A 14,028-nucleotide genomic window follows, 5' to 3' on the forward strand; every position below is an offset into this window, starting at 1 on the left:
ACATTTCTTCAAAGGATCATGTGATGCTCTCTAATTGAAATATTAATAGCAGATAATGACACTGTGGGATGATGGCCTCTTAAATGGAGACATACTTTAACAGCTTTAAATCTGTGTGGTAACTGCATATTAAAAATCTTTGACAATTTTGATGAAGAGCAATTATAGAGCACGCACAGTCGCTGTTCCTCTAAGTTAACTAATTCCCTAAGTCTCGTGAATCTGCTCTAGATTGATGGCCTATACAATTTCATTCAAAATTAAGTTTTTCACTGAAGAATAAAAACATCTAGTTAAAAAACAATTCAAAACAATTAGCCGTCTTTATTGCAAAGTAGCTGTTTTCCTGTGAAAACTTCAGTGCATATTTTATGAAGAACAAGAAAGATGAAAATTGAAAGAAAATCCATGAGTGTGAGATCACTCCAGCATGTGTTGAGAAAGAGGATTTTGAAAATAAATCAGATTTTTCCTAGTAAAGGACTGTTAAGAGACAGTTAGGAAGTTTCATATGTAGTATAGTTTGGACGTTTCTGTACTTGCACATTCATACTCCATTTGAAACCCCTGACCTGCTTGTGTTATCAAAGAAGAGACAAATGAATGAAATTCCATATTTGGAACACAAATGCTGTAGCTGTCTTGAAGACAAAATATGTGCATGCTGTTTGTACTTTCTCATTCCAAGTTAGAACTGATTTTTAAGTAGTTTTGAGTACGAAATTGAGCTCCATCCAGAGGCTCAGGGGCTTCGGTAAAACTATCTTTAAAAAATATAAAAAATATTTTAAAAAATTAAAAAAAATATAAAAACTATCTTAAAAAAAACCAAAACAAAACAAAACCCTCAAAGTTCTGTTCCATCAAGGATTTTTCCTGCTGGAGGTTGGGTGATGGCCCTGGGAGGGTGGCAGCAGAGGTTGGGCAGCCTGGTGCAACTGGGGCATCAGTCTGGGGCACTGCCCTGCAAAGGCAGCACCTCCGGGGCTGTGCAGCTGTGAGTGTCCCCCTCACTGGCCTGCTTTGCTTCCACACAGGCCACGTGAGCCCTGCTTTCCTTGGGGCCACTGCTTTGGGCTGTTCACTGAGAGGCACCTCTAGGAGTGACCATCCACAGACAGCTTCTGCCCCTGCCCCGACTCTTCACCAGGTGTCTGCCGACAAAGACATAAATGTGCTGGCCAGAGGTGGCTTTGAAGGATGTGGAGCAGGGCAGAGAGGGAGAGGAAGGGATGTTGAGATTATTTTCCATGGTTTTATTAAGTCAGTAACATCTGAGGTTAATCTCACATTAATGTCAATGCTGTAATGGCTTCTGAATTGCCTCAAAATTTTTTAATAATATGGAAATGTGATTTTTTTGCATTTTGTATTTTAATAAATTGCAGGTATCTCAGGGAAATTTTTAGTACTGATTGGTTTATGTGCTGCTTCCTGTTAACTAGATTTTTCCCAATATTCCCTAATCACCTTGTACCTCTCTTCCTGATTCTAATTACTAGAGCTTTGTGTATGATAACAAGCACTTCAGTTCACAAGTGATTGCAGTGTTCTGAAGTGAACTACTCCAGAAACTTTCAATTACCTTTTAAATTCTGTATACCAACTCGTGACTTCTGCTTACTTATTTGATGGAAATACTGTCACTCTGAAGCTGTGGGAAGCAGAGGAGACTGTTTGAATGGCAGCAGAGCATTTTTGTCTTCTGGAAGAGGCAGATCAGAATGTGACCTTCAGCTGGATGCTCTTAAGCTTGATTGGGATATGGAAATCACATTCTCTGTCTCTGGGAAGAGAGGAGATGCAGTTTAAACTACTCTTAATGATCTTTCCAATGTTTTTTTTCTTCACACACACACCCCCCCCTCCCATTCCCAGATTATAATATAATATAATATAATATAATATAATATAATATAATATAATATAATATAATATAATATAATATAATATAATGTAATATAATGTAATATGGGAATATTTAAAGAATCGACTTTCCCAATGTATTGGTTGCCCAACTGTATCTCTCCATCTGTGCTGTGAGCAAGATGGAATGATTAATTCCATCTTTTAATAGCATGTGGTCAGAATAAGAGATGTTGGAATGCACAAGCAGTAAAAGTAGAAGCTGTAAGGATGATATTGGGGATTGTGATACAATATATCCTGTACTATCTAGGAATATGATGACACAGTCAATACTGTCTCAAAAATAAAAATTAAAATATTTTGTCTTTTGAAAGGTATAAATCATAGTGCAAAGTATAAATTGCTTTCTGTTATCTTTTTAATTCTTCTGGTGAGATGCTAAAATGCAGGTGACAGTATTTTGCTTTTGGTTTGGATTTCTAGTTTGGCCATAAGTAGATCAGTCTTTCCAGTTTGACCATTCGTAATGAGATCACTCTTTGCTTCAGTTTCTGCGTATGAAAGTGCTGATGAATCATAGAATCATTGAATCATTTAGGTTGGAAAATTCCAGCAGTTAACCCACGCTGCCAAGTCCATGACCAAGCCATGTCCCTAAGTGCCACATCTACATGTCATTTAAATACCTCCAGGGGTGGTGACACAGCCACCTCCCTGGACAGCCTGTTCAAATGTTTGATAACCCTTTCAGGAGAGAAATTTTTTCCTAGTATCCGATCTAAACCTCCTCTGGAGCAGCTTAAGGCCATTTCCTCTTGTCTTGTTCACTTATTACATGGGAGAAAAGACCTGCCCTCTCCTTGCTAAAATGCCTTTCAGGGAGTTATAGAAAGCCATAAGGTCACTCCTGAGCCTCCTTTTCTCCAGGCTAAGCACCCCCAGCCCCCTCAGCTGCTCTGCGTCCGACTTGTGCTCCAGAACTTCACCAGCTCCATTGCCCTTATCTGGACATGTGCCAGCCCCTCAATGTCTTTCTTGTCATGTGGGGCTCAGGACCAAGCACAGGATCGAGGTGTGGCCTCATCAGTGCTGAGCACAGGGGGACAATGATCCTGCTGGCCACACTATTGCTGATACAGGCCAGGATGCTCACTGGCCTTCTTGGCCAGCTGGCACACACTGGCTCACATTCAGATGCTGTCAACCAGGACCCCCAGGGCCTTTTCTGCTGGGCAGTTTTCCAGCTACTCTGCCCCCAGCCTGTAGCACTGCATGGGCTTGTTGTGACCCAAACTCAGGACCTAGAAGCTGGTCTTTTTGAATCTCATACCCTTTGCCTTGGTCCATCAATCCAGCTGGTCAAGCTTTCCCTATGTAGAGCCTTTCTGCCTTCCATCAGTTTGACACTCCTGCCCAGCTTAGTGTTGTCTGAAAACTGGCTGCAGGTGCACTAAATCACTTCATCCAGACCATTGATAAAGATGTTAAACAGGACTGATGCCAATCCTGAGCCCTGGGGAGCCTCACTTGTTACCGGCTACCAGGTGGATGTAGCTCCATTCACCCCCACACTCTCTCCGTGGCCATCCAGCCAGGATTTTACATAGCAAGCAGTATGTTTGTCCAAGCCATGAGCAGCCAGTTTCTCCAGGAGAGTGCTGAGTTTCAGCCTTTTGAGTTTCAGCAGAAGCTGAATACCCGACTCTCCACATTTTCTGAGTTTTGGGCACTTAAAATGCTCTCCAGACTTGTGGGTTTATGATGGAACCTTTCTTCCATGCAAGGTGTGGGGATTTGCCTGCTTAGCTTTATTTCTACAGTATTTGGGATTAAGTCAAGAATATCAGCTCTTCTCTTCTCTTCTCTTCTCTTCTCTTCTCTTCTCTTCTCTTTTCTCTCTTTGTTGTGAAATAACCATCATTTACAGTTTTCTGAAATTAGGTTTCTGCTCTGCAGTCAGTTATGACATTTACTCAGTCTGTAATGGAGCGACAGCAGTATCATGCTTTGCTGATTCATATATTTTCTCCAGCATTTCAAACTCACAGCCATTACCCTGTTTTTTGGTCAAAACTGTAAGCCAAATGCTAATTTTTCATAGTCAGACATGAAATTTTAAAACCTTAAGAATTCTGTGCCACATTTCATGCAGATAACTGTCAAGTTTTTTTAGATATATAGGATGTGGTCTTTCCAAGGGAAGATCTTTTCTGAGATTATTCACATTTCATTTTGGTTGTTATTTATGGCTTCTTCACTGGATTTATGAACATGATTTGGAGAACTCTACATTTATTTGGGACTTTAGTGAGTGGGAAAAGTGTCTTTAAATGTCAAATGTTTGGTTAAAATGAAACTTTCACTGTAGGGAAGTAACACTTGCAAATAAGGAATTGCACATGGGAAGGCTTTTGTATTCTTGGGGGTATGTCTGAAAGCAAGGACTTGAAATGGTTTCTTACATCCTGAGGGATGTAAAGCATTGTCAGATGCAGCTGCATCTACTTGTTAGCTGTTCAGGAAATCTTGCAGCCTAGACACTCTTCGGTTCCTGGTAGAGAATGAAAAAATAATTCTAATGTCTCAAACTTCTGCAGGATGGGAAAATGCATTCTACAGCTACTAGACTATGCAGAGCTATTTCCATTGCCCCTATTTAAATATCCTGGGATAAGCTTCTCTTTTTCATCTCTCATTTCACAACAGGAAAAAAAGTATAATTACATGGTGACATGACTTGAAGAGCTTTGGGAAGTTTTACATAAAGTGACATTGCCCAAGGTATTGCAGAATTACATTTGCCCAGAGGGAGGGAGTATGGGAATAGGCATCAGTAAATCTGTTCAAAAGATAATCAGATGTTTTTTCTTGATTTAAAGATACACCTGTATATAACTTCCTTATCTTTAGTGTGGAGTGAAAGAGAAGAAAGCCAAAGAGTAAGACGTAATAGGTAAATATATAAAAGGAATGAAAGATAAGCAGAGCAGAGAATACAAATGGAAAAATCTCCTTCTCTATTCTTGTGATAGTATTTTCCCACGTAAAAAAAATGATATGGGTAAATGGAGCCTTTAAATATATGCATATGTAGGGAAGATTAGTTTATTCTTGGAGCTAGCATCGTGTTTCTTCTCATGATATTTTTGACAAATCCAGTAATCTTTCATATGCAGGCTGTGTCTGTTCAGTATAGTGTAAGGAATTAGTGGGATTTCTTCATATTATTGCAACAACCGTTCTGCACTTATATCACAAAACCCAATGTTACATTTTTGTGAATTGCCTTTTATGACTGAGGCTGGGACTGCTCACATATGGATCACTGTCACTGAGCTGAGTTAGTGCTGTGCCTTGCCAGTGACAGTGCTGTCCCCCACACCTCTCCAGTCCAGCCTGATGGCAGCAGAGCCCCCCTTTCCAAGCAAAGGCAATGCTCATGGCCTCATCCAAGTCCCCAGCTGGCGTCTGTCCCAGTACAAAATGATTGCACAGCGAAGCAAAACATGCCATGTGTGGTGTAAGGCCAGTGGGTAGTCAGGTGCCAGATATTTTTGCACAAGTTTATCAAATGTACTATCAGCCTTTATCTGAAATAATCCTTAAGACTAGTGTTTCTCCAGAAAAACAAGCAAACAAACAAGCAAACGCAGGCTTAAGCCGGGAATAGCAAGAATATGTAAGACTAGAACTAGTGTGTGATGGCAGAAGTTGCTTGATGTCTGTTGGGAACTTGCAGAACCATAATTTCACTGATATAATTTGTACTTGTTGATGTAAGGCAACTTTTCCATCTCTTGATTCTTTCTCTATCACCCCATGTCCCTCCCAGGGATCAAGCGCTCTCCTTTTCTACACATTCGGTTGGGAACTTTCCTCCCAGGAGCAGATTGTAGGCAAACTTGGATTCCTGATTAAATTTTAGCAGATTTTAATGCTTCACTGTGGTATTTTCCATCGGACTGATTTGTATAATGGTGTTCAATCTATCTATTTGGCACTCATAAAAAAATTAAATTCAAATATCTTCAGATGAATTTTGGCAAAAGGAACAAAGTACTCAGGAACTCTGGCAAACATGGCCAGAAGTGAGATTCAGGCCTTGGGAACAGCACCCTCTCATCTACTTTTGCTTTCTTTTACCTTAGGGCAGCTTCATATTTGTTAGGATCAAATTTCCTAATATCTCTGTCAAAATCAGCCTGAACTTGAATTATAAAAAGCTCATATATATGCTTCACCAAACCGTTTTTCAATGCAGCCTTATTTCCCATTGTCTGAGAGAAAGGCAATTCTGAAATGTCAAGACAAATTCCCAAATTAAAAGTCCTCTTTAGTTTTCTCCATTCTCATCCTCCTCTTTCTTGGGGAAGAGATGGCAACATCCAGCTTTTTTGCTGTGTATGATCAATGATCTTGATGCAGAAGGTCTGCATAGGATTTCCTGGAGGAAGAGGTTCTCCATGGACAGAGTGAAGGCAGCATAAATCAGTTTGGAAAATTACCATCTGTATAATTTTTGAAAACTCCAACTACCATTTTCTCCATGCAGCCCTTCTGCCAAGTCCAGCAGCAACACAGAGTTCCAAGGCTAACGTTACTGAGCATCCTATTAGACAAATAAAGCAAAAGCACTCAGGCTCCAGTGGAAAGATGTATGAAAATGCATCTTCCCTTGGCTCTTGTAACCAGGCAGGACTTCTTCACTTGCAAACACACCAGTCACATGCTCTGAAAAACAGGGCACTGAAAATACATGTGCAAGTGGAGAGGAAATATCTTTTTTATTACTTTGGCAATAGCTGTAGCTTACTTTTCTAGCAATCTGTGGATCAGTGCCTTGACTTACCCCACCAAACCATGGTTGATTCGCATCTGTAAGTGGCAGTGCCAATGTCCTCACTGGGGTCCTTTTTTGGCTTTGAGGGCAATATCACCATGCAGAGATTTATGATTCAGGTGTATTAAATTGCTTGGAGCTGAATCTCTTTCACCTGAAAACCTGGAGGTGGGGGGAAGGTGAAGAGAGGGGAAAGGGGAACAAAGCACTTGAAAATGACCTCATCTTGACCAAAAAAACCCTTTTTCCTGTGTCTTATTTGAAAGTCTAACACTTCCTTCTGCTTCCCCTTCCACACCCTGCTTTCCACACATGCTTCTCCCTTTATCTGCATTTATGCTGTCTTTCCAAGAATGACTAGAAGAAATGCAGATAGGTGTGTCATGCAAATGAAATTTTTAGCGTAGCTTTCCACTCCCCTTCCCACTCTTAGAGAGATGTCTTTCCACAGGTCTTGTGTTTTTTTGAGTGCCAAAAACTCTTGCTCTGAACAGCTGCCTTATTTAGAGTATTGTTATTTTTCTTTAGTAAAAAATATTTCTTTCAGGACTGTAATGCTGGCATCATAACTTTCATCCTACTATTGCACCACTTTATCTTACATATTTTCTAATATGTGGGGGCTTTTTCAGCTATAGTTAGGTCTTACTGTGGATACTCATGCTCCAAACTTGTGATATTGGACTCTAACAATTCCTGTTGCTCTCTAATACCCCCCAAGACTCCACAGTGTGTTCATTATTTGAAAAAACAAGAGGAAAATGAGTTGTTCTGCTTGTTTGTAGTATGACTTCTGCATGTATTAAATGAGATATCTAGGAACAAGTCCTGTAATGGATTTTGGGAGCTTGTATCTCAGCCTTCTGTGAAGGGCTTGTCATCTTGCCTGCAAATGTTATCACTTCATCCCTGTAAGCAAGCTGGCATGCTTATCAAAAAGCTAAACAAATGTTATAAATTTAGAGCAGCCTTAAGTTTGGTTTGTTTTTTTTTAAGTTGTTTTCACTGGCAATTAAAAAAAAAATCATTAGTCTGGCTGAGCAGATGTTTGCTACTAACTCTGAAGAAATGTCACTTGTTCTTGTGTTGACAATGTCAGGAAGGGATGAGTAAACATGTTATCTCCTTAGCTGGCTGAGCGCTCTGCTTCTCTAGTTGGTGTATCTGCCAGCTCCTCTCCTTTTGTGTCATTTGCTGCCTTGCTGCACTTCGGCCATTTGTCCAAGCATCCTGGCCTTGGCTGGAGTTACAGCACTGGTTGGCAGCCCAGGGAGCCCAGACAAATTGCTGCTGCTGTGTGGGAGCTGTGCTGTGTTGTGGAAATGTCCACTTCATGGGGCACGGGCTGAGTGTGCATTCCCCTGAAATACAGGGATGAAACTTCTGTGAGTCTCCAGAATTGATAAGTGTGAGTTGTTGTTTGTTGTTTCACTGGCATGCAGCATTTCAGGCTCTGTGTGTGTCTTGTGCGTTGGTTAAACAAGAAACTTATGTGTGCCAGGGGTTTTGCTGTGGTTTTGTGAGCAGTTGTTACCAGTCCTATTCCCTGTCAGTGGCTGCGTGGGAGCCTTATTAAATTTGGTCTTCCCCTGGCTGCTGAAGTTCTTAGAGCCATCCAACTGCTGCTATTCCATTAATAGCACCTTGAGATACCTATGAGTTTGTAGGGCAAGGGACATATTTCCATGGTTTGGTTTCTCCTGCTGTTCTGGTTCTTCAACACCTTTCTCTTCCCATGAGTGACTCCAGGGCCAGCCTCTCCGATACCTCCATTTCCTCATGATTCTTAACAAAAGCTTGGAGGCTTGTCTCCTCTCTGATGCAGAACTCCAGCTGTGTTTGGAAACAGATGCTGTCCCTGGACAGATAAGTCTGTCTTTCACAATGCATCCAGCCATCTGAGGTGTGTTGGAGCTGTTGGCGGTGTGCCTGTGGACCTGCATGTGTGCATGGCAGTTGTTCATCAGCACTGAGCCCCATGGCCCCAACTGCTGAAACCAGCAGGATGCCTTCTCACAGAAGGACTCGTCGGGCTGGTTGCCACCTACCTGGTTTCCAGCCTTAAAGGACTTCAATCTTGATTGCATATTGATGTTCATAAGGAAAGTGATTGGAAGCAGAAAAGATTTTGGTGTGCAAATTTGGGAAGACAATTTGCATTTGAAAAAATCCTGTGCGCAGGCTTAGGACAGGCTTGAGGCACACGCAGTTTGTCTGGCTTATCTGTCAGGATTTGAGTACCTAAATTGTCTTCTGTTAGGATAGTCCTAGAATGACATTTGAATCCAGACCCTGTTGGCCTGGTTTCTGCCAAACCAGAATTTTATGGAGATGTTTCTGTAAGGCACACACAAAAGGCTGTTGCTAAAAGCTGCATGGGCTCCCCAGCAGTTTACTGATTGCCTCTCAGAGTGGAAAATGAATTCTTTTTCTACATCTGCTTAATGGCTATAATCTCAACATGGCCACGGTATAAATCTGAGAAAAAGAGTCAGAATATTTTGCAACAGGAAAAACTACTCAATAATTCTGTGGTACATTGAGATATATGATTTCTTTAATCCATCTAGAAGAACTTGATTGTGCCTTGTCCTGTGGTGTTAGATGAGGACTGGAAATTACAGTTTGCCTTCTTTTCTCACTCAGTGTTGCTATACAGGAATCACTCCAAACTTGTATCTTGTTATTCAGTCATGAAACTAAATATTTATTGTTAGTCCTTTTCTTTTTATTTTTTTTTCCATCTGTGCTTCTGCCAGTTACCTTCAGGCCTAATATTTGCATGTAAATTATTCAGTTATAGGAGGAATGAAAAAAGCCAAAAAACTGTTGAGATTTGTCTGTAGGGATGTCTCCAGCACAAATAGCACCAAAGTTCCTGCACTGTGTGGCCAGCTCAGGAGGTGCAGGCAGGTCCCAGCATAGCACCTCACAGGAGGACACTGACCAACTTTTTGGGTGCCTTCAGCTGTGCTCAGGTCTTGCCTGATAAATACAGGTGACTGATTCAGACATTCTAAATTCTACCCTTGGCCTTCAATGTCTTAAAAGAAAGGTTAATGAGGAAATTAATAGAAAGAAATTTTATTTCAATGTCCACATGACCCATAATGTGCCACAAGGAAGATGCTGGATTAGTAAGGTAGGAGATGGAACTTTGTAAAAATTTGATGCAATTTGCTTTAAATAAACTTCTAATACTTTTTTCTTCTTTTTTTCCCTTGGCCTCAAGCACCATGTGCTGTCAAGGTTTCAGAATACCAAAGCAAGCTACTCTCAAGTGAAGCTCTTCTTCTGAGGCTTGCATTGTCTGTGTTCACATGGTGTATTTTTGAAAAACGAGAGAAAGGTTGCTGCTTTTGTTTTGATTTGGCTACTTCAATGACTCTCATCCCTGCTCCAGAGCTGAGATTTTGCTGGCAGGAACTGCTCGTTGATATGGAATTTGTCATTGATAAGGGTCTGCAGACTGTCTTATTTCTGTGTGGTTTTGGCAGTTGCAGGGGCACCCTGACAGCCCTGTTTTAGAGTCCCTTGAAAATTAGTATTTTTTAAAATTACAGAATTGCCTTCCTTTTTTGTAGTATTGAATTTGTGTGAGGATGTCTATGTACATGCAATTTAATTCTGATTAAGGACAAGTATATTTAAAAGCAACATAATTCTTTTTAAATAGCCTCATATCAGGACATAATAAATCTGCCTTATTTTCCTGTTTTAGGGTAATCCACTTGCAAAGTAAACAGGCTTATGTTGTCCAAATAGGTTGGAATGCAGGCAGAACCTGCAGCTTGAGAGAAGCTTCTCTCAGCCACTGGTGTGATAAAGGAGCACCCAAGGACTGCAGGCTGGTTCCTTTGAAGACCAAGGGAAATTAACAGCTCCTGCTTGGTCAGGGGATTTCATTAGCACAGGGCTGTACTGTTCTCATGTCCCACAGAGATATCACTGGCATTATTCCTCTGAACTTGAGATCAGTATCTACCTCCTTACCAGGAGCAGAGGGAGCGAGAGAACTGGGTTGGTTTAAAGGAGATGCAAGGAGTGCCAGAGGGAACCACTCTGGGCATTGCAAAGCTGGTGGGTCCCCACTGCCTCCTGCCTGGGGGGGCTGTGAGGCTCTGTGTGAGAGCTCAACCTCTCACACAAAATAAACCAGTATCTGCTGAAAACCAGGCTGAGCCCAGGTCTGCTTTCATGCTGAGTTTTCATCATGGAAGTGATGTTTCAACACTGAAAGTTGGGTGTACTGCAAATTCCACATGAGGTTGGAGTTCTAGAGGGAACAGGGCTCTAATAAACTGCCTTTCACTGGAGTTGCCCCTGGATACACAGGGAACCTATATTTGATCTTGACTACTTTTGTTGACATAAATGCTAATTATGTCTCATTTAAATGGAGATTCATTTTACACTAAGGCATCTGACTTGATGGAAACTGTACATATTTTTAAAATTAATAACAATTAAGAATTAATTGAGGAGTTTCTTTTCCTCCTACCCCACTTGCCTCCCCGATGTATTTCAGTTTTTCTGTTTGCATTTCCCATTTTGACTGAAGTGAGTGCATAGATTGAGTTGTGCCATGCAGTGTTGTGTCTATACAAAACCATGTTGTGTGGAAGGTGTATCTCTTGGAAATAAAACAGATAATGACCACTTATCTGTGTGTCTGCAGCCCTCATTTCTCCCTCCCGGTCTGCTTTCTTAGGTCCTTGGGGCTAGCTGCTACAAGCAGGTCTGTTTTAAACTTCTCTGTAATATAGGATTGCACAGAATGCATATTTACAGTGGAGTCTTTAAGTGGCCACTAGGACCAAAAAATTGTCCTTTTCTTTGCAGTCACTATGGACAGGATAGGACTGGACATCTTCTTCCATCTGCTAAATCGGGTCCTCTGCTAAGAACCACTTTATCACAGTGATACCTGTTACTGCTTTCCTCTTCTGACTACCCATTTTCACTTCATGTCATTGCCCCTTCCCCAGTCCTGACTTCTTTTTCTCTTTTTCTTTCATTAATTTTCTTCTAAGTGAATTTCACATTAAAATGTCACTTCTTATTCAATAGGTGGTGCAGTAATGGAAATGAGTGACAGCACCTGTATGCAGCATGTGAAATCCAAATGTCAGGTAGCAATGTGGTGAGAGGCCAGGAAGCAAAGGAGGCATGGGGAGGCAGAAGAGGAAGAGAAGGTACTCTGTAGCCCCACATTTCTCCTCACAGAGAAAAGCAAGGCACAATTCTTCCCAAGAGTATTTCTGGGTTTCACATTCTCTGAACACCAGAGAAAGAAAACACAGTTCTTATCTTATTTGCTGTGCCTGTGTTTGTGCAAATGTGGAATGCAGCATGGAGATTGTTTACCCAAAGGGAAGGTGATTTGTTTCCTTGGCCTATCAGGGCAAGCTGTGTGTGTGTGTGTCAGGACTGTCGGGAGATAGTCATGAGATTCACGGTGTGCAGAGTGAGTGCACACTCAGATTCAGTTTAGACGTAATGTAACATAGTGTTATATAATATAGAATAATATAATATAATAAAGTAATTAATTATATTAATTATTAATGATAAGATGGAGTCAGCTGCATCATTTCTCTTCCCTTGTCGGGGTTCCCTGCAAACCCTATAGTACTCAGGCCCAAAAGAGTGCATTTTCTCTTTACTAGATTTGGACCTGTAGGCATTTTCTTCAGAGTTTATGATTATAAATATTTTTGGTGGAAATTGCAGGGCTTTCTATAGCTAAACTGAAGCACCTTAAGAAGGCTCCTGGGAAGTCTTATTTAGCTTGAATTATATATGTCAGGACACCTATGTGCATACATATCACTGTAATTGGAGTTAACCTTCAAAGAAATGCAACCAATTTCTGTTCTTCATGGATGGGAAGAATCAAGTTGTTACCTGAAGAGAAGAGAAATTCATGTTGAATCATGATGGAAAGAACTATGTATTTCAGAAAAGGTGAAATGTGGATCCTTTTTGAAGTTGCTGTGAAGTAGGGAGCTTGTATCAGTGCTAGTCCTGTGTTTCATAGCTATGTAAAATATGAGTTGGTACTGTACCACAAAGCAATCCCCTAAAAACCTGGAAATCAAAATAGAAAGTCCTTTGATAGATGAAACTTGGCATCTTTTTAACATTTTTTATCTATAGTATTGCCTACAGACACCACAGTAAAATGAAGTATTCAATATTACTTTTCCTGTGCAAATACCTCACGGCTTTGACTCCAAAGCAAATTAGAAATTCACCTTGGTCACCCAAGGACCACATGGTGCTTCACATGAAACATTCTTCACCCCCCAAAAAAATTTGTAGTTGATATTAGACCTAATTCAGGCCTTTCCCAAGGAGTTGAATGAAAATGCCTTTGCTCTTCTTTGGCTGCAGGACTCCCTCCATGGTGGGGGGATGTGCTGTGCAGTCTGCATCCAGTGTGAGAGCTCATAGCTGGGATGGCAGCTGCTCTGTAAGGGCCATCCCAGATGCTTCTTGGCTCACTTGGCAGGCTAAGGGCTCCTGGGGAGGCAGGAGACACAGGATGTGTCTAAGCCACCCCTCTAGCAGAGGGAGTTTGGGAGCATTCCCTGCCTGCCAGGCTCTTTGTGGGTCAAGGAGCACTTGGAGTGGAGGCTGACAGTGGATGTTGGGGATGCTGGCTTCTGTGGGACAGGACTGATGTAGGTGGGAAAAGCAGATGGGGGCTTTCATGCAAGAAAATTGCTTCCTCCTTTCTTTGGAGCTCAGGGCCTTGTGATTTCAGAAGGGAAAGTGCTCAGTTATGCAGCGATATTGGGTCAGCTGGTGTACTTTTGACAGCTCACCTTTGACTGAGATCTTTCCTCCATGTTACTGACAGAGGCTGGTCTTGTCATTCAAGAAATTTCCAGGGAATCATGCTGCCAATTGAATTTTTTCCCTGTACACGTTGAGTAAGCCACCCCCGAGCTGACGTAACTGCCGCCACCTTGCTCAGTAACAAAATTATGGTGGAAATTGTAAAGGTCAGATGACTGCAGGATGATGAAATGCATGCAAATAGAAATGAGAAAATTTCTGAAGTGGTTGTTTGCTTTTCATGTCGTCAACCTCAGTCTTTTGTGAACTGTTAACACTGGAAAATTATAGCGCAGTAAATAATGCACTAAAAATTCCAAAGTTTTTATTTCCATACAGAGTTTGTTCCTGAGATTGTTTACTGGCCTGGCTTGAGCAGTCTGTTAAGTGTACACTCTTAAAAATACATCTGAACTTCTTGATTGTGTTACTGTTGTGAACTAACCTTGTGTTATTTCTTTTTTCTCATATAGTTT

At 41.2% G+C, this 14,028-nt stretch overlaps 1 protein-coding gene across 1 annotated transcript in view; it reads left to right on the top strand.

The window, feature by feature from the left end:
* The first annotated feature begins 5,947 nt into the window (after positions 1-5,947).
* Positions 5,948-14,028, top strand: part of DHRSX (dehydrogenase/reductase X-linked) — a 131,595-nt gene continuing 123,514 nt past the window's right edge. Inside the window, exon 1 of the mRNA XM_005422684.2 lies at positions 5,948-5,957. Within this exon, the coding sequence (XP_005422741.2) occupies positions 5,948-5,957 (10 nt within the window). The remainder of the gene's footprint in view (positions 5,958-14,028) is intronic.

The sequence above is a fragment of the Geospiza fortis genome, unplaced genomic scaffold (assembly GCF_000277835.1).
Source record: "Geospiza fortis unplaced genomic scaffold, GeoFor_1.0 scaffold366, whole genome shotgun sequence".
In the NCBI taxonomy this organism is placed as follows: Eukaryota; Metazoa; Chordata; class Aves; order Passeriformes; family Thraupidae; genus Geospiza; species Geospiza fortis.